Raw genomic sequence first — 21,062 nt, 5'->3', positions numbered from 1 at the left:
CTTGCCATTTTAATGAAGTTTTATTTTGCCCCACCCTGCATGACAAGGTGGTCCTAAGAGGTCCTAAGATCTCCCAAAAGCCAGATATCTCAACAGCCAGAGTATGGGACCTTTCCTAAATGGAATGATAAATAATGTGGGCGAGTTCAGACTGAGAAGCAGAAGTGGGTTTTTTTTTCTCCCAGTCAAGAGTTGTCTTGGTCAAGATAATTACTTAATCCCCGAGAATAGTGTATGTACTGACCTTATGCTGAAACCACAAGTTTATAATTTCTAAAAGCAAAGATTGCCATAAATTTCTTTGCTATCAGTATAGCAAAGTACTAGCATCTTCTAAAGAAAAACAAAATATCTTCCTGAATACAGTAAAAGCATATCACAACTCTTGCGGAGCTAAGCGTCAGGGAACAAACCAGACAGTTTCCTGGTGTTGAACCCCGACAGGATGCTTTGTTTTGCAACAACCTCACTTCCTTTCTTCATTCTTCTCATGCTCTATTGAGAGTTTTAGCCCCTTGAACCTGCACAGCCAGTGGTAGAAACAAACTTCCTGTCAAGGCAGGAAGCTTGGTTGCTTCATTTGCTGGTGTTCACTCACATTCTTCTCTCAGGAATGCAGGAACTGGGCTTTACTAACCCTTGGAAGCCAAGCCCATCCTGGAGTATTGAAATGCAGAGTTACTTATCTCCCTTAGTGATATAGCTGGGCTGCTTGACAAGGATTGAGATAGTCAAGAGAAACTTTATGTTAAGTCTTCTGCTAGTGAAACTCAGAGATGCACCTGCAGGTAAGTGCAAGGGAGCTTCCGCTTTCTTTTGCAGAAATGATTTTCTTTTCTACTATAAGTCAGAGAAGTACGAAGTTTGAGGGCCAGCAGCTATGTTTGCATTGTCTGAAATGCAGGCATCCAGCCTGAATTGCAGCTTTTGTCTCGACCTTGTTTTCCTTCCTTTTTGTGTGATTTGCTCACAGTGGACCAGGCAGCTCTTGAGATACACACTTTCTAAATCTTGTAGGAGGAGGAGGCAGGAGAACCCAATACAGCTCTGTGTGTCTGAAGTTGTGTTCTTTATAGGCTTGAACATTGTGGCCTGCTGTTTTTTGATCTTGAGAGGGAATAAGAAGACATCAGATATTAGACCACAGTCTGAACAATTTGTTAGAAGATGTAGAGCCTGAAGCGTCTCAATGGAACCAGCTTCATGTGATATTGATTCTTTCCGTAACCTGCATTTGGAAATGTGGTGGAACTGAAAAGTGCAGAGACCAGAAAATTACTTGTGGAGTTAAAAAATGTCCCACACTGTGACTTTCACCTTTCAGGACCTTGAGAATGGAGACCCTGCCAGGTGAGTGTGGTTCTTTTTTAAATAAGCACATTTTTAAAAAGTATATAGGAACTGTATTCATTCCTGCCTTAGAAAAAGAAAGCCTGTCATCAGATGGTTAGAGTCCTTCCAAATTATGTACAAAGCTGAAAATTAGCACGTATTGATTTCAAAGCAAAACTCCCTTTTCAAAAGCCTGAAAATAAGACTTTTGTTTTTCTATATTGAATTATCAGAATACTACAATTAGAATTCTCGTTATCATAAAGCATGTGGAGGAATGTTGGTATGCAGGAGTTCTGTTGCCTGTTTATGAAAGCTGGGGAGAGGAGTTTCCAGGAACAAATACAAATCATTATCAACATTGAAAAAAAGGTTGAAGGGCTATTTATATGCACTGATGATGTTACCTAGTTTGGTAATAAAATGTTTGCAAGAAAATCACCAAGCTCAGAGAGCACCAGGGTCCCCAAAGTTCAACCCTGAGCTACAAAAATTCTCTACTATTGGGACTATTTATAATCTCCAATGTAGATCCTTGGGAATGAGTGGGTAGTGCATTAATTGCCCTACCATGATTTCAGTTATTCTCAGAATAGTCTACAGCGTTAGGAAAATATTAGTCACTGCTTCTAAATGTTTTGAATATCGCTGCCTTAAATCTGACTTTAAGACATATGAAACATGTTTTGTCCATTATTGAACCATATGGTAGTAAGATCCACAAATTATTATTAATAGAATTTTAGCCACAGAGATCAAAAGTACAGGATTTATATATTACAAATCCTGTAAGAGACAGGAATTGATACATTTTACCTCAATATTTGATTGTTGGATAATCATTATTTCCCTGGACTTAGGACAGAATATACCAGAACAGAATACAGGTATGTAATAAGAATTTACAGAATTCAGATGGAAATATGTTGACATTTTAATTAAATTAGAAATAAAAATGGAACAATAAAATGCAATTACTAGAGCGCTAAAAGATATGATGCTGAGATTAATCTCTACCTTACAAAACTACTTTCCAATGTGTAATAATCCAGACTTAGTTATTTGTTTGTAGTTTATTGTTTAAACATATAAGGCTTTGGTTTCACTCTCATTATGTAGATCTCCTGGGTGCCCATTAGCAGATGCTTACATAAGCTCTGAAGGCCCTGAGGGGAGGTTTTTGTAAATCGTATTTGATGACATGGTTAGTTATTCTCCATCCCTCTTATGCATTGTTTGTGTCTTAGACTCTGTCGTGATTTGCTATAAGAACTGTAATGTTCTAATATGTTTTGCCTTCTGCCGTTTAGTCACTACATATTCCCAACTACTAACTAAATCCCATGTGAAGTTGGTGAGATGTTAGAGGCTGTTGTTTTAGGGAACCTGTTAATGAAACAGTTGGGCAGACCGTTTATCTCTTCCCCACAGCCAAGACCTAAGTCCGTATGATGAAGGGGCCGTGCATGATTCCTTCCACCAGCTAATTAAGGAGCAGAGCAGTTTGGCTGAGCAGGAGTTGGTGGAGATGCAAGATCTGACTAAGAGGAGCAAAGGTGAGACAAACCATGTCTATATAGCACAGAGACTTCCTGATAATTATCAGGAATATTCAATTTGTAGGTAAATAGTTGGGGTAGAGGAGAAAGTTGTGTAACTTTTAAGTGGTATTTCCTGATTTTTCTTCAGAAAACAATGTGAAAAGGCTGTGCAGTCTGATGTTACAGCTTTTAACAAAATGTGGATGAAGAGAAAGCAATTTCTTTCTTTTCAATCATTGTATCTCTGTATAGCCAGCACTTACAGCTAAACAAAAATCCTTGGCTTCTTAACTACGTTTAACAACTCTGTTCACAGTAAAAAGTAGGATGGAAAACAAACGCATGATCTCACTTTATCCCCACAACCATCCTGTCTGAAAGATTGGCTTCAGAGACAGTGAGAGCTCCCCAATACGTTTATAGCCAACATGGATTTTAATTTGAAGTAATAATACTGACCTCTGTCACAAGATTAACATGATACTAAATAAGATAACTGAAACAGCATTGCAGACAGCCTAGAGAGCGATAGGTCAGATCAAAATAAGAGAATTAACCAAGGTATGGGATCCATGAGTGAGCAAGAACCAAGGCTATAGGGGGAACCCCTCCACCCAGGATGAACTCAGCCAATACAGAAAACACTGTTTCTCTTCTCTCAGTGAGCCACTGGGTCCTAAAGGACAGGGAACTGTCCTTTAGGACCCAGTGGCTCACTGAGAGAGCTGGGTCAAGCTAGGGCATGAATACATTTTACTGAGAATATTTTTGCAGGGTAGCATTAAAGGATTATTTGCCAGTGGAGGCGGTTGACATGCAATATTATGGCACAAAATCCTTGATGGAAGAGACAGAATTATAGAAAGTCCTTGTTTAGAAACGGCCTCATTTAGTGACAATTTGCAATTACAATGGTGATGAGAAATATAGAATAACAGAGTTGGAAGGGACCAATCCTTTACTCCAGCAGAAGACCCTATGCCATTCCAGATGGCTTCTTAAAAACTTCCATTGACCCACAACTTCTGGAGGCAATCTGTTCCACTTGCTGAAGACCCCATATTTTGTCCATATCTTCTTGAAATTACCGAGGCATCTTCCTGCCATGATCAGCAGACTATGCGGAAGAGGCAGGGGTGGGATTCTACTTGTTTGGCCTGGTTTGGGCAAACCAGTAGCTCTGAAGATCAGCTGGGAGCGTTCGCTCCGAAAATCAAGGTATTTCTTTCCCCCTCCCCACCAATTAGCAGTTTTCCAAAGATCATCTGTGTTGTGCGATTTAAATTAGCTAGAAAGCAGGAAATTGTTGGATTTCTTGCTTTCTAGCTAATCTAAATTGTGCGCCACAGCTGATTCCCGCCCCCATCTCACTGTTGTACTGCTTCTCCCAGGAGGCTTCCCTGAGGCCCAGGAGGCAAAAAAAACCAAAACCACCCACCCAGTCACATGACCACCTGGCCATGCCTACCTGGCCACGCCTATAGAACTGGAAGTTAAAATATTTGCATCCCACCCCTGGTTCACTTCATGAGGCAGCTGCATTCAAATACCTAAAGCAGAACTTAAATGATTCATACGTCCATTAGGAAAGTGAATGTTAGGATAGTATTTGCCTCCCAATCAAAAGTTAAGAATATTATTTTCCTCCCCTTCAAAACAACTCATTTGTGTGATTCATATAAAGTGAGCCGTGGTGGGGCAGTGGTTAAAGTGCAGTACTGCAGGTTAGCTCTGCCCACAAGCAGGAGTTTGATCCTGACGGGGCTCAAGGTTGACTTAGCCTTCCATCTTTCTGAGGTCGGTCAAATGAGACTCAGATTGTTGGGGACAATATGCTGACATTGTAAACTGCCCAGAGAGTGCTGTAAAGCATGATGAAGTGGTATATGAGTAAGTGCTTGCCAAGAATTTTACCTCATTGCTCTAGAGCTGATTTTGAGTATTTCATTGTTATATTATTTGTGAAGCTTGGATTTGGAGTTTTTTTGTTTTTTTCTGAAAACACAGAAATTGCCTGTACACAACTGTATTGGCACAGGATCTCTGCCCTGTATAAACAACAGGGAGTGATTCAGTCCACCTGGTAATCTATCATGTTATAAATATTTGCTGTAGGAAACAGTAAAATAAATTTAGAATGACTGTCTAAGTTGTTAGGGAAAAACATGCTCATTTGGGGAATGGCCACAACAGAAAGAAGAAGGGAAGATGTGGAGATTCCAGTTTTGATAGGACAATTCATAGCAACTTGGCAATGTAGAGAGGCTGTATCTGGGCCATTTCTTTTTCTCCAGAAAATCTGGTTCATTCCTCAAATCCGACTGGAACTTGGAACCCAAATACACAGCTGGTTGAGCACCCTGACTTCTCTTCCACCACACTGCGCATCCTTGCGAATATGCCCAGCCGGACTATTGGTGAGTTGTGATGCTCCCCTGTGGCCCCAGTCCACTTCTTTCTATGAAGAAGAATTTCCAGACAGGCCATGTGAAATGTGGGAATTAGCATAGAGGACGATTCCTTTTTCCCCTTCCGTGGTGATAGTCTTTCTTCCCTTTCATTTGCAGGACGCAGCAGAGGAGCCATCCTGTCCCAGTATTGCAACCGCACTGCCAGACGACGGCGTCGGAGCAGCCGTGCTCCCCTCCAGGAAGTATCCCGTTCTGCACGGCCTAGTTTTCGACAGATATCTCTAGAGTTGGATTCCAGTTACAGAGAAGAAGACCGTAAGTTGACTAAAAGGGTAGGAAGAGGCCTGCTAAGCAGAAAAGTAGTGCAAGAAAAATAGAAGTGTATATTTAAGTTATTGTGCAGTTATTATGAGTAGCAATAACAATAGCACTTAGATTTATATATTACTTCACAGTGCTTTAAAGCAATCTCTAAGCAGTTTTCAGAGTCAGCATACCTTACCTCATTTTACCAACCTCGGAGGGATGGAAAGCCGAGTTAACCTTGAGCCAGTCAGGATCGAGCTTCTGGCAGTTGGCAGAATTAGCCTGCAATACTGCATTCTAACCACTGCATCCTACAGCTCTTCTTTATCATAGAGAAATCATCTTGATTGTTCTCAGTATATAATCCAGCCATCCAGGCATTGTAATTGCTCAGTGTTTCTCACAAAATAGTGATGAATAGAATAGAATAGAATAGAATAGAATAGAATAGAATAGAATAGAATAGAATAGAATAGAATAGAATATAGAATTCCTTATTGGCCAAGTGTGATTGGACACACAAGGAATTTGTCTTGGTGCAAATGCTTTCAGTGTACGTAAAAGAAAAGAATATTTACAATATTTAATAAAATATAAAATAAAATATTTAATAGTTCCAACATGTCCAGCTCAATGGAGCAGCTGGTCATCTTTGACTGATTTTACCAAACCCAAGGAGGTACTTAGATGAGAAAACGCTAGAGAGCGAAGTTAGGAAGTATTCAGGGAGAGGAAAACTAGGAATGTATTCATGAAGTCCTGAAGAGTCAAGTTTGATTTGGGGGAGGCCATGATAATATTGCTCAGTTAGAGATGGAACAATAAAGACTTCCAAAAGACCTGAGACTGAGAGTACCCTTGCTCCTTTATTTAACCTGCAGAGACGACTGTGTCAGGGTTCTTTTCTTGGTCAGCTTTGCCATGAAAGGCCACAATATGTTTGCTTTTAATAGAGAAAGTCCGTTTCTTTTTTCACTTTCCAGTACCTTTAAAAGAAAAAAGGTGATCCTAATCAAAAGTGGGGGACGTGGTGGCTAAGACGCTGAGCAGTTTGGCGGTTCAAATCCCTAGCACTGCATAATGGAGTGAACTCCTGTTACTTGTCCCAGCTTCTGCCAACCTAGCAGTTCGAAAGCATGTAAAAATGCAAGTAGAAAAATAGGGACCACTTTGGTGAGAAGGCAACAGTGTTCCGTGTGCCTTTGGCATTTAGTCATGCCAGCCACATGATCACGGAGACGTCTTTGGACAGTGCTGGCTCTTCGGCTTTGTAATGGAGATGAGCATCGCCCCCTAGAGCCGGAAATCACTAGCATGTATGTGCAAGGGGAACCTTTACCTTTACCTTTAATCAAAAGTGGAGGAAGGAAAGCATCCTTTTTCTTTTCTGTAATCCAAATGTTTGCACTGGAGATGCAGCTGGGCTGCTTGACTTCTGACCTCACCTCTGCACTTCTTCCATAGCCAAGTATATTTTGCTGGTCAAAGAACTCCAGAACCTGCCAGTACATCAACGCAATCACATGCTGCAGATGATGCCGCTAAGCTTGGCTGAGAAGCGCAGACTCAGGTGAGTGTCTTTAATCCTTGTTAGTCTTCTGGCCCTAAGCTGCTTTTGGAGAATAGAATCTACCTCACTGCTCTCCCTCCCCAAAACAACTTTTGCTATGTTTTAAGTTCACTTCTCCTCCTCCCTCTCCTCCCCTCCTCCCCCCCCCACCTCTCTTACAGACAGGATTCAAGTGGGCATTCAGGCACCTTGAGGAAACCCAAGCCAACGGGTCGCTTGTCTTACTGCAGCTGGATTAAATACCACATCCTCATAGTAAGCCATGTACCCCACTTGACTTTTATTGTGGCAGGTGAGAAATAAGTAGACTCGGAGGAGACTACTATGAGAAAGGAAACTTACTGGAGTCTTTCTGTGAAATGTGTGACTCTTCAGAGAGTTGGGGAAAGTACCCTGGAAGGTCTTTTTGTCAACTCTTGATATACTTATCAAGAAGGCATTAGCAAGTTTGAGGAGGATCTTTCTAGGTCACCGCATTGAATATGAGGCAGGGGGGTTGCGTTTTGCCAAATTCTCGTGAACGGGATGGGAAAAGTGGCTTTTGGTTCAAACGGGCTCAGAAAAATAGACTAGAGCTTTTGGGAAAATAGGAAAAGGGGCTGCTGTGGTCTTCTTGCCAAGAAATATAACTTGCCAGGCAAATAAAAATAATTCCTACTTGGAGGCATGGGATGTTTCTTCACTCCAGTGGATGCAAATCCTTCTGTTCAGCAACAATTTTTATAGCACGAAAAGGAGGCGAAGAAGAAGTATGGCACTCCTTTTACAATCTGAATTCCTGGAAGACTTCTCTTTCCACATATTTTAATGTTTTTTGCTAATAGTGTTCTGGGCTTGAAAAAGAGTCAATTAGCACACTTTTCCATTGTGCTAAATGTTGTTTCAGACATTTAATTTTTTGCGATGCTCCCTCCAAGAAGGTAATTGCAATCCCTATTTCTGCACAATAAGACTTGAGAGAGTTTCTCATAATGACGTCTGGGGTGACATGTTTCTGATACATGTTGGACTATACCAGGGGTGTCCAACCTTGGCAACTTTAAGACTTGTGGACTTCAACTCCCAGAATTCCTCAGCCAGCTGGCTGAGGAATTCTGGGAGTTGAAGTCCACAAGTCTTAAAGTTGCCAAGGTTGGACACCCCTGGACTATACTATTATTTTCTGTCAAATAAAAGGGACTGGATAATTACTCCCAAGTCATCCTCCTGCCATGTTTTCATCTGAAGTTGACTCTACTGTATCCATTTTTCTTGCAGGGCTTCCGGAATTTTTGGTACAATCTGCTGTCCTTCATTCCTATTCTCCAGCCCTGGCATTATTCCCTCAAGGAGATCAGTGGCCGCTTTGGCTCTAGCATCCTCTCCTATTTCCTATTCCTCAGGACATTGCTCTTCTTCAATCTCTTTATGTTCCTGATCCTGCTGGTCTTTGTAGTTGTTGTGCAGGCTGCTTTCCCTTCTGCCATACCCAACAGTGTGGCTTTCACAGGATCTGAACTCTTAACCGGAGCAGTGAGTATTCCTGAAATCCGATAGCTTTCCTTTACTAATAGAACTACTCAACAGAGTGTATCACTAGCAGTTGTGAATACTTATAATGACATATTTTCCTCTAATCCATCCCATTGCGCAGCAGAAATGTTTGCTTTGCCCATGAAAAGATAGTTAAAAAATCCAGATAAAGCCTGATTCCTGCACTATGAGACAAAATGGGAAATATATAAGCTATTGGTGTCTATCAATTTTGCCTTTGACTTTCAGTCCATAACCTTCTACTAGAGTCAAACTTATGCTTGCCAATCTAACAGATTAAATTGCCATAGTGAACTACACACCTATTTACTTTTAGTCTGTCACAACATGTCTGGATGGTTGATAGATACCTGTTCACTACTAGTGCTTCTACTTGTAGTCTATATTCTGGAAATGTGAACTTGTCCAGAAACAAAAGAATACAGGAAATCCCCAGATTACAAACATATGCTTAGCGAATGTTTGAAATTACGCAATAAGTGCTCCCTAGTGTTTACAAACAAGTCCCGAAACTATGAATCTTATAGCATCACGGCAGTTGTTTGCCCTTATGAACAACTGCAGAGGCTCTGCAACATTTGTCCTGAATGTTGCAGGCAGAAATGGAGACCTCTGGAGGTCTCATCCAGCATGTTGCAGGCCAAAATAAAGGCTCGGAGGGGCCCCTCCGAAGCTCCATTTCAGCCTGGAAAGTGGCAGAGGAGACCTGCGGAGGCTCAAACGGAGCTGCAGAGGGGTGCACACAGCTGAGAGCCTGGAGAGGAGACTTGTTTACTAGATCTTCGCATTATAAGAGACCCAGTGTGGCAGTTTGGGTGGGGGGAAAACAATTGTGGGGAGCATGAGATATTTCAAGGGTTCGGGGAGGCCTTGGGTAGTCTTAGTCAGGCAGCCTGTTCCATCACTACCCCCCCTGCCTTCTGCACCCTCATGTGCACTTAACGAGGCTTGCATTTGATTAACAAATGTGCGTCCGAAAGGAGGGAGTGATCCCTTTCAAGGTATGTGATTCACTCCCATGAATCCTCGGGTTATGAATAGAATGGGCTCCATTACGTAGAGTAGAGTAGAGTAGAGTAGAGTAGAGTAGAGTAGAGTAGTGTAGAATAGAATAGAATAGAATACCTTATTGACCAAGTGTGATTGGAGACACAAGGAATTTGGTGTAAATACTCTTAGTATACATAAAGAAAAGGTACATTCATTAAGAATCAAGAATCATAACATACAACACTTAATGATAGTCATAGAGTACAATCAACAATCAAATCATACTAGGTAACAGTCAATATAAATCATAAGGATACAAGCGACAAAGTTACAGTCCTACAATCACAAGTGGGAGGGGATGGGTGATAAGGAGTGATGAGAAGATTAACAGTAATAGTTGTGGACACTTTGTAAATAGTTGAACAGTGTTGAGGGAATTATTTGTTTAGCAGAGTGATAGCTTTTGGGAAAAACTGTTCTTGTGTCTAGTTGTTCTGGTGTGCAGTGCTCTATAGCGTCGTTTTGAGGGAAGGAGTTGAAACAATTTATGTCTGGGATGTGAGGGGACTGTAAATATTTTCACAGCCCTCTTTTTGACTCGTGCAGTATACAGGTCCTCAGTTGAAGGCAGGTGGGTAGTAATTGTTTTTTCTGCAGTCCTAATTATCCTCGAAGTCTGTGTCTGTTCTGTTGGGTTGCAGAACCAAGTTATAGAGGTGCAGATGATAGACTCAGTAATTCCTCTGTAGAACTGTATCAGCAGCTTCTTGGGCAGTTTGAGCTTTCTGAGTTGGCGCAGAAAGAACATTCTTTGTTGTGCTTTTTTGATGATGTTTTTGATGTTAGGTGTCCATTGTAGGTCATGTAATATAGTAGAACCTAGAAATTTGAAGGTCTCTACTGTTGATACTGTGTTGTTTAGTATTGTAAGAGGTGGTAGTATGGGAGGGTTTCTTCTAAAGTCTACCACCATTTCTACGGTTTTGAGTGTGTTCAGTTCCAGATTGTTCCAGTTACACCACAAGGCAAGTTGTATAACCTCCTGTCTGTACATTTGTAACTCGAGGACTACCTGAAGTGTTTGGAATAGCCCAAGGGGTATAGTTACTTCTATGTGATGTTGGCATCTCTGTAAGACCATTTCCATGAATAATCTGTGGCTGTGATTTTAATAAAGAGTGAAATATTTCAGTATGGTTTCAGCCAGGGCCATCTTCAGGAAAGGATAACCCTCCAAAGGATCCAAAGGATTGACAATAATGTATTTTCTTCACAGGGCTACTTCAGTCACACTCTGATGTATTATGGTTACTACAGTAATTTCACACTGAATGCCCCTGATGCTTCTGAGGCTAATAGCACCCATTACAGGCAACACACGCATAGCCAGATGTCCTACAATATGCCTTTGGCTTACCTCTTTGTTACTGGAAGCGCCTTCTTTGGAATCTGCTTTCTCTTGATCTACAGGTGAGATGAGATGCCTACTATCTTCCCTTTGCATAAGAGCCCAGCTGATCCTTTCTTTTCTGCCTGGGATAAGACTCGCCTTCCTAAATGCATTTAATGTGTACTTGCATCCCTTTCAGGTAGGATTTAAATAAACATGACTTTCATCATTACCCCAGGTGGTTTCCTCCTACCTATCCATATTTATTTTTCTTGGCTGTGATTCTCAGCACCAGGGAGAGGAAGCTCTGCTGCTCTACCCAGACTTTTGCATTTCAAGAGCCCTGCCCATCTGGACCAAGAGCAAAGGATTGTGGGACAGCTTAGTGGAATCAGACTGATATCTAGGATTGCCACTAAGAAAATAAAAGAAATGGTTTCTCAGAAATTAGCCTCACTGAATTTGTGAGGGATCTTATTTCTACAACCTAGGATTATATTTGCAAATCTTATGTAATTTACACCTACATTATTTGAACATAAATATTGTCGATTGTTTCAAAACAATTTCAGACTTATTAATGTGATCATTTAAAACAGGGTTTAAATAATTAAATAACTTGATATTCATCATTTTCAAAATGCCATTTTTTCCCCCAAGAAATTGATATCAAATACTTTAACATTTCTGTTACAGGAATAGGTAACAATATTCCTATTATAGCTTTTCCAATGTTCTTAGCAATCTTGCCTCAGGCAATTACTCAAATTTATAATATTAAGCTTACTACAATCTTACATAGGCATACCTGCCTATTAAATACAGTGAAATTTGCCTATAGCCCTGCCAGTCTTTCCACCAGACAGTTAATTCCATGTTTGAGTGACCACAAAGGCTCTTCCTTGGAGAACAGTTTAAAATTGATGCTTGTCTAACCAGCAGATACTGATGGCTTTCCCCCCCCCCCTCCTCATAGTGTGTCTCACTCCTTTGGGGAAAGTTACCGTGTAGGCAGTGCATCAAGTAACCTGGCAGTCAAAGTCTTCTGTTCCTGGGATTACAAGGTGATTCAGAAACGCTCAGTCCAACTCCAGAGTGAGAACATTCGCACCCATCTGAAGGTAAGTGCTGAACAGAGCTGTGCAGTCTGTGAAAATGGAAGAACTAAATTAACTGGGAAATAAAATCTCCAGGGTTAGTGAAACAGAGAATAGAAATGAGACATCAGAGATTTATTTGAGAGTACATTTGAAAGATAGGGTGCAGTGTCTTTTAATGCTGAATACACCCAAATCTTCATTTTCACCAAAGTTTCTGCAAGTAGGTTAGCTATCAATTCAGCCTGCCATCCTGCCTGTTGCTACAGCCCTCGTGTGCAAAGGAAGAGGAGTAATCCCAAACTTCCCATTATACCCTTTGGCTGAACGCTTACAGTGTTTCAAGTTAAGTTCTAATCTAATTGGATGCTTGAGCTATTTTCTTCTTTCTTTTATGGCTAACTACCTCAACCATGCTAGCAATAGTACCATCCTGTGTGGTGCCAAAAATGTTTATTGCCCTTCATAATACAGGGCATTTTACTGAACAAGAATCAAACCTACTGCCCTGAACCTATGACAGGGGTGTCCAACCTTGGCAACTTTAAGACTTGTGGACTTCAACTCCCAGAATTCCTCAGCCAGCTTTGCTGGGAGTTGAAGTCCACAAGTCTTAAAGTTGCCAAGGTTGGACACTCCTGACCTATGACATTCCCTGTCTCAACTACAGTGAGGATAAAGGAATTCTATCTGCAAGAAATAAATATGCTTAGTGCCTTTTACAGGGGGGACAAGAGAAAAGCAGAGCGGCTTGTATGTGCCTCTTCATTCTGAAACTGTAGGCAGAGAGAGAAATTTGCAGCTTTTGGCCTCTGCAAGCAGTCAGATCAGTCCTTTGGCAAGAAGCTATCTGCCCCTTACTTGGCAGGTCAAGTAGGGGAGAAGGGTGCAACTGCTAGTGATATGTCACTGACTAGATTATACTGCGTGGAAATTTGATCTTCATACCAACAACAGCAACAACAAAAATTTCCCATCCTGTCTGTTTAGCAACAGAGAGGACATGGGCAGAATAGGAAACCTGGCTTATTCATACTCAGTGGGCAAAGCCTTCTCAGAGTCGTAGTACTGAGCATTAATAGAGAAATGTAGATTGCATCCAAGGTAAGACGTTACATTCCCTGGAGGTTTCAATATAATTCTCCTGAAGCTTGTCTTTTCCTGTAATTGCTCATTTTTGTTTGCAACACATTCCCACTTAAAGCCCACAGTTCACTTTTGAAGCTCTAGTCCCTCTCCAGAGATTTCCTTTACGAAAAATCAATGCTGACTTCTCATTCATTGAGAATCTTCTTATGTTTAAGACATAATTGTACTGTTATACTTTCATGATTGAGTCACGTGCTTAATCCCTTTTAATCATAAACTGAGCTCTCTTCCCCACTTCTCTCTCTCCCCCCGCCCACACTCTCTCTGTACATGCATCCTGTTTTTCTTCTCTCTTTTTTTCAGGAGTGTCTGGCTGAGCAGAGGCTGGAATCCTGTTTAAGCTTTTCTAAGAAACTGCAGGAACTCGTAATCTTGCTGGTGGCCTGGACTGTATCCCTGAGCACTGTTGCAGGCACTGCCGTTGGTATACATTACTTTTCTGAATACGTACACAAGGTATGTGGTATATGGTTCCCTGTTCAGATACCTGCTCCTGCTTCCTGGGAGAGATTCATGAGAATGAGGTCATTTTCTGCAGCCTCTGAGAAAGGGAAGTCAAAACAGGCAAGATGGCGGTTGCAGCAGGCACATACAAAGGGGCAGGAATTCAGTTGCATAGCTGCAAATGCTGACTTGCCTGTTTTTATCCTTCCTGGGAGATGCCACTGCTCAGGACACTTATACCAATAGCAGTAAGTGCTGAATTCATGCATTTACAGTACATATTGCCATAAGCACCTATCACAAAAACTCCACTCCCCAAAATAATAATAATAATAATAATAATAATAATAATAATAATAATAATAATAATAATAATCTGCACAGACTTGTCCAGGCAATCTCTGAAAATAAGACACAATTGAACTGAAGAAAAAAAATTAACAACAATGTTCATGGTCGGAAAGCTATTATTGGACAGATTAAAATGTAATTTATGCATTAATGAAGAAAATAAATGCATGTAATAGAGCATAGGTCAGGGTTGTAATAGAGTGATCTTTCCTGACGTTGCATTCTCCAGGCATATTGTTTTCTTGTTCCCATCGTCCTCAGCCAACATTTCATGCTTGCTTTGGCTGATGGGAGTTGTAACTATAGAGAACAAACACACTGTGGTTATACCTGGCTTCTATAAAATAACAATTCTTGCGGATGAAATTAAACTCTTAGTTTCAACAGAAACATAATTGGGGCCGAGAGCATTGAGCTACCATCAGCCATCTCAACTGCAGTGAAAGAAGCTCCTTTTCTAAGATGACTGTATCAAATAATCAGTAGTTCTTCAGTCAGCATGGAATTATTGCACATACTCTGCTAACTAATTACAGCCCAACTTGTCTACAGGGATTTGAGCAAAAGTTCCATTTGAGGGGAAATCTCCATGTTCCATATTGACAGTTCCATTTGTACTGAATGTGGACATTTTCCTGGTGGTTTCATGCATTCTTTGGGCATGTAAGGCATCGAGTAGCCAGGCAGCATAGTGCACTGATTAAGATGTTGGACATGGACCAGGGTAACCATATCTCAAAAGTCTGCTCAATCATGGAGCTCATTGCATGACATAGAGCCAATCACCTTAGCCTATCCCAATTGGCTTACAGTATGGTGTGGGAAAGCTAGCTTGGTCTAATGGTTAACGCACCAGGCTAGAAAGCAAGAGATTGTGAGTTCAAGTCCCACCTTAGCCATGAACGCTATCTAGGTGATCTTGGATCAATCAATCTCTCTCAGCCCAACTCACCTCACAGGGTGGTTGTTTGTAGGGAAAATAGGAGGAAGAAGGTGAGCTGCATATGTTTGCTGCCTCGAGTTATTTGTAAAAATAATAAAGATGGGGTGCAGATAAAGAATAATAGCAGCAGGGAGGGCTCTTTCTATGCTGTCTTGGTTTCCTAGTGAAAAAGTGGAATATAAATGCATGTGAATGATTTCCTCCTCAGGTTCTGCATGAAGAGTTTTTGAAAAACAGCCATGCTGGGAAAGAATTGTTGCTCCTGGCCCTGCCTCTGGTTGTGTCTCTCATTAACTTGCTTATGCCGTATTTGTACAACTACCTGGCTGCATGGGAGAAACAGGAATCTCCAGTCCTGAAGGTGTACGTTGCCATTAGCAGGTAATACAAAATCTCACAGCTGAAATGCAGGGTGGACGGGGCTCAACTGCATCCCATTGTTGCAATATTATTAATCTAATTGTTTATAAAAGGGAATTAAAAGCCCATTTTCACCAGCAGCATTACCCAGGAAAAGCTCAGCCCTCAGTGCCTTTCTTTTTCATTCCCCATAAAACAATCTGTGCAGTCCAGTCAGAAGCATGTGATACGACAAGAGGCAGAAGTGAGCTAAATCATGGTATACATAATTTTGTAATAGAAAGAGCCCTTTGTACCTTTGTTTTTACTGTGTAGCTAGAAAAGAGGAGGCACTTGGGGCTCAATCTGCTTCCTTCTTCTTGTTCTGTTCACATTTGGCCTCCTTGCACAAGTGCAGGATAAAAGAGGTCTTCCTTGCTCCAGGTGTCAGCTGGAAGGAGGCTAGAGAAGTAGGGTGAGAGAATACCCGATGATGATTCCTGTGATCTGAAAGTAAACTTTTTCTTAGGCAATGCTTCTGTTTCTTTCCCCCCAGGAATTTAATTCTCAAAATGGTCATCTTGGGCCTGCTGTCCTACCGTTGGCTAAGTTGGAAAGTGACGTCTTCAGAGATTCAGGTCAGTGCAGATCTGAAGTAATTCGAGACTGTTCCTGGAATGGTTCAAAAAGGGTTAGTGGCTCTGCCCCTCCGGTTCAACCACGAATCAATGGTTTTAGGGGTTAAAGAACAAAGGAGCTTTTCTCTTGGTCAATCCAGTGTGCGTTATGCCAGAATGACAACCCGTGACTGCCAGTTATGAAGAGAGAAAGGGCCCTTAGAACGTGAAGGAGTTCTGCAGTGAGTAGCTTTTCCCATTGAATAAGGCTGGTCATCCAGACTAAGTGTGGCTTTTCTCTTGGGTCATAGGCTGTGGTGAGTGGGTTGAGGATATGAAATGAGCAAGCACACACACCCCCAATATGGGAAGGAGCAGACGGTTCCTTTTTCTTTGTGGGCACTTTTTGTTAAAACTTGGCTAAGCTTATCTGGGAATCGAGAATACAATTTTCCGTGTTTCCGTGTTAGTTTTTGGTAATCAGGCTTCCCAAATTTGCAGTGCATCTGGAGAGAGTAACAAAGAGATTGGGAGATTGCCAAACACCCATCTTTAATACAGCCAATTCTGTAGTATTATTAAACTAAATTATGCTTCCTTTTTACGGAGGAAAAACTCTTTGAGCTTTAGACTACAACCCAGATTCACTAGTACAGTGTTCCAAAAGGAGTGCCTGCTCTTTCCAAGGCAAGACATTTCTTCCCAAGCCGATAAAATTCTTTCCGCATGGCAGGGAGGGATGGCTCTGATAGGCTTGGTGAGTGCAATGCTTCCGATAAGGGAGAAGCTGATGGGCTCAGAGCCCTGGAAAGATTCAGCATTGCATCATGGGGTTCAAGTCCTTTTTTACTAGGCTTGTGAAGATTTGCATGCCAGGGAGAGGTATCTGAGCATTCCTGTGATATCGCAGTTAAGAGGACAGTTAAATTGTAAGTGCTGTATTAATAGATATCCGCTGGTCTAGTGTTGCCACTGAGCCTTCCCATCTGAGGGATCCTTGGTGTTCCCTGAGTTCGCTTGTTTCTTGCAGACGTTTCATTACCCTAACTAGGTAACACTATCAATGCTAGTAAGGAGTGCTGTTTCTTGTCAGTCTATATTCTGGAGTCTTGTCTGTCTGTGTGGGTGGGGGCAGTCTTAGAGATTCTTTGATCGGGCTGTTTACTGATGGCTCTTTGGCAGTTTGTTGATTGTTGCTCTGAAGTTAACCTTGGAGTTAATCTGTGCTGACCCGAATGCTGATTACTGGTGGAGAGGGACTGGAGTCTTTTTGTTCTCTTTTGAGCTGGTTGATTATCTCTTTTACATAGTCTGTAGATGCTGTTAATGTCTATGTGCCTATTATGGTTGATTTGTCCAGAGGACCAGGCTTCTAGAAATTCCCTGGCATTTTTGGATTTAGCCTGATCTAGGATTGCCACATTTTCCCAATTGAAACTATGGTTATATCTGTCTATATGTTGTGAAATTAAAGAATGTCCATCATGTCTTCGGACTGCAGTTGGTGTTCGTGGATGCCTTCTGCTATTTTTGCAGATGTATGGTTGCAGTACATTCCAAGTTACAGTGGGCTTCCCTGCCTTTTCGTTTGTATTATAGGCTCCTCAGTCTCTTCCTTTTGAATCAAAACTCTGGCCCAGGCCTTTTTAATGTTCCCTTCTCTTATGAACTCAGCAGCTTGCTCCTAAATGCAAGCCAAGATGACACAGACAAAGAACATAAAGGGACAGCTCCTTAAGATCTATTATGATTCACTTCTTTTTGTGGGAACCCAGAAGCACCTTCAAGCTTTGTTCTGTTCAAAAGGTAGTTTCTGCTCCAAATAAGCTGTGAGTTTTATAGAATGGTGGGACTTTGGCCTGAAGGACTACAGTCACTAGATGTTGAAAGAGATCCTACATTAAGCATTGTTAGCTTCCTCCAGGAGTAACCAGGTATCAAAGAACTGAGCACTACATCTTTGAGAGTTTGGTTTAGCCTGCTATTTGGTGTTCATTTGACTTCCATAAAGGTGGTAGGGAAGGCTGAATGGAGAGAAGCTCACCTGCCTGCTCTGATGCAAATGGTGCTTACCTTTCCACAGTGCTGGGAAACCTTTGTGGGGCAGGAGCTGTACCGTTTGATGATTATGGATTTGATTTTCATTCTCCTGGATGTCATCTTTGGAGAGCTGATATGGAGGTAATAATTATAATGGAGATAATGTGGATGCAATCAGGTGTTCTCCACCTGATTCTATCAAGTGGTGGGGCACGTACTTATTTAATGTAGACAACATACATACTGTGATGACCTGGAATGTAACACAAATGTAATAAAATCCAAAACGTAAATAAATGTCCTTTAATGCCTTCAACTTGGCCCCACTGTTCAATAATTCTCAGTTGGAGATAAAACTTACTCAAAAATAGTCTTTAAAAGAAAACAATACAGTCCAAACTTAGTGAGCAGATAGAGGTGAAATAAAAAAAAACCAAAACAAACTACAATGAAGGAAATTCCACAGCAGACCAGGATAAGTAATTACCAACTTCAAGGAAATAACAAGGCACAGTCTGTTGGAAGGACGCCAATCAAGATAACTTCAGCCCAAAATAAAACACGCTTTGCTTCTGGCAATCCTGTGTTATAACCATCTCCCTTATATACCATTCTCCCTAGCTACAACCAATGAGGGGAATCATGGCCACTTCCTCTCTCATAAGCCAAGTTGTTTCCTTCTCTGTTCCTCCCTGTATGTCCTAGGATGAAGAGGGGATGGCCCTGGTTCTTCCTCTGACTGCCCAGCTGGCCTCTGCCCTTCCCCAGCCTTCTCCACAACCTCCGGAGCCACACCTCCCCTCCCTGTCGGTTGTTTCTCCTCTCCCTCGGACTCTGACTCTACTAAGGGCATGACAAATGCATAAATCTTAATACACAGATAATAAAAGAAATATGCAGTCCAGGTAGTCTCAACTTAACAACTGCAATTGAGCCAAAATTTCGCTTGCTAAGCAAGACATTTGTGAATCCTGCTGTTGTTAAGCGAATCTGGCTTCCACCTTAATTTTACTTATCGGAAACCAACTGGGAAGGTTGACAATGGGGATCACGTGACCCTGGGGGGACAGTGCAGCTACCATGCAGGCATGCCGATTACCAAGCAGGCAAATTTGGATCATGTGACTCTGGGGATGCTCCAACAGTCGTAAGTGTGAAAACTGGTCATAAGCCACTTTTTTCAGTGCCGTTGTAACTTCAAATGGTGCCTAAACAAATGATGATTAAGTCAAAGACTGCCTGTACCACTCTGGTTATGCATGTTTGTGAATAAGATTAAGGATATAGGATACGTAGCTGTGAAAGAGCATAGGATGCTATCTTCAGGCATTAAAAATAAGCAAGAGATTTATCCTTTATTGCAATGGGAAGAAAAAGTTGATACAGGTAGTTCTTGTTTAATTACCACAATCGGGACCAACAACTTGGTCATTAAGTAAAACGGTAAAAAAAAAATCACGTGACAGTGGTTACAATTTTACTTCTACTTTCCCTTGCTTTACAGCATCAGAAGGATAGGACCACAAATGCCAGGTGAACCCAAATGGGTAGGGAAAGTTTTCAGCATTTTGAGTTATGAGGAAGCCAGGTAAAAGGGCAAATCTTATAGCCTTTTTACTCCCCCCTCCCCGCCCTTTAGAGTGCTCACCCAGGCGCTGGGATAGTTAGCAGGAAGAGAATTGATGTTTGTACTTACATTCATTGGAGAGGAAGAAATTACAAGAGAGCAAGCAGGCACAAAAGGTGGAAGACGCACCAAAAGGAATATGCGCTACAGGGAGTCATTGCTTAGTGAACCTCATTGGGACTGGAATTTCCATCACTAAGCAATGAGGTCATTAGGTGAAACGTCATGTGACCGCACTGCTTAGTGACAGCGGTTTCAGTAATCCTGCTTGTGGTTCTTAGGTAAGGATCTTGTGCTTCTGCCCTTCCAAGCTGGCCTCTGCTTCAGCTCTCCCGCCCACCCGCTCCGTCTTCCCCATCTCTGCCCTTTTGATCCTATGAACAGTGAGGCCCTGCAATAGCCATACTTTTGAAGACGCATAAAAATCATTTGTTCAATCGTAATTTCGAACGATTGCTGAATGAATGGTTGTTAAAGGGGGATTACTGTAGCTGAAGTGCCAGCCATAGGAGGCAAAGGGGGCAAACAAAAAACTTCAGTGTGAAACTGATTAAATTCAGGCAAGCTGATTAATTAAGGTCACAGAGCTGACCTTGTTGGCATTCCATTAGCATTTTCTAAGGTGGGTTGCACTGCCTAGAAAAGCAGCTGTGGAAAAGAGAGCTTGTTTGGGCAATCTCTGCTGTGTGAAGGGAAGGGTAGAAAAAAAAAACAAGTCACACACAGGATAATCTTTACTGGCTGATCGTACTGATCAACAGGTGACAGAGAGAGGCATGTAGCAAACATTGCAAAGTTGCTTTTTCATCACCATGTATTCCCAGCCTGTTGCTATCCAAGGCAGTTGTTCAAAAAGAACTACCTGCCATCCTAAATATAATTCTAATTGTTGGACTTGTTTCAGAGTAAGCTCCAATAGAATTGTGTTGTTAACCCCTTATGAAGATGCTACTCCAGCTAAATAAATACCAACATAAAGGGTCAACTCCTAAAGTGGAAGCTTTGAGGGTCTAAAAAATGTATCTTTTTTACTTAATAGACAAGTATTCCAGAAATGAAATGACTTGTTTGATATTTTGAATAAAAATAGAGGATTATATATAAATTATAGCAACACCAAAATTGATTTTTGAATTTGTAAGCTAGGCCTCTTCCCTCTTCTTTCAGGATCATATTGGAAAAGAAGTTGCAAAGTAAACAGAGGCCTGAATTTGACATTGCTAGAAATGTGCTAGATTTGATTTATGGACAAACCCTAACCTGGTGAGACTCTTTCTTTTCCTTCTGTTGGTTGTTTCCTGTTTTGTTCCTTATACAAAAAAAACCGATTACAAGCTTCAAAGTATGTTGATCTTTAGAACCCTTGTGTGCATGTTATTTAA

The 21,062-nt window shown here is 41.4% G+C and overlaps 1 protein-coding gene across 6 annotated transcripts in view; it reads left to right on the top strand.

Annotated features, from left to right (window-relative positions):
- Positions 1-21,062, top strand: part of TMC6 (transmembrane channel like 6) — a 33,730-nt gene that overhangs the window by 4,736 nt on the left and 7,932 nt on the right. For 3 of the 6 annotated variants that reach the window (XM_087922978.1, XM_087922981.1, XM_087922979.1), the window contains exons 2-15: positions 1,077-1,350; positions 2,764-2,888; positions 5,168-5,290; positions 5,441-5,599; positions 7,055-7,160; positions 7,322-7,415; positions 8,418-8,672; positions 10,960-11,153; positions 12,050-12,194; positions 13,623-13,775; positions 15,266-15,438; positions 15,953-16,034; positions 18,097-18,194; positions 20,848-20,943. In XM_087922978.1, coding sequence (XP_087779104.1) covers positions 1,295-1,350; positions 2,764-2,888; positions 5,168-5,290; positions 5,441-5,599; positions 7,055-7,160; positions 7,322-7,415; positions 8,418-8,672; positions 10,960-11,153; positions 12,050-12,194; positions 13,623-13,775; positions 15,266-15,438; positions 15,953-16,034; positions 18,097-18,194; positions 20,848-20,943 — 1,859 coding nt within the window. In that variant the 5' untranslated portion in view covers positions 1,077-1,294. Of the gene's footprint in view, positions 1-611; positions 789-1,017; positions 1,351-2,763; positions 2,889-5,167; positions 5,291-5,440; positions 5,600-7,054; positions 7,161-7,321; positions 7,416-8,417; positions 8,673-10,959; positions 11,154-12,049; positions 12,195-13,622; positions 13,776-15,265; positions 15,439-15,952; positions 16,035-18,096; positions 18,195-20,847; positions 20,944-21,062 lie in introns of all 6 variants that reach the window. The other 3 variants (XM_087922982.1, XM_087922977.1, XM_087922980.1) reach the window with 3 other exon arrangements.

Source organism: Pseudonaja textilis, chromosome 2 (assembly GCF_049901715.1).
Source record: "Pseudonaja textilis isolate UNSWEBS1 chromosome 2, rPseTex1.2, whole genome shotgun sequence".
In the NCBI taxonomy this organism is placed as follows: domain Eukaryota; kingdom Metazoa; phylum Chordata; class Lepidosauria; order Squamata; family Elapidae; genus Pseudonaja; species Pseudonaja textilis.
Note: the sequence above shows the minus strand (reverse complement) of the source record. Positions and strands in the feature narration are given on the sequence as shown.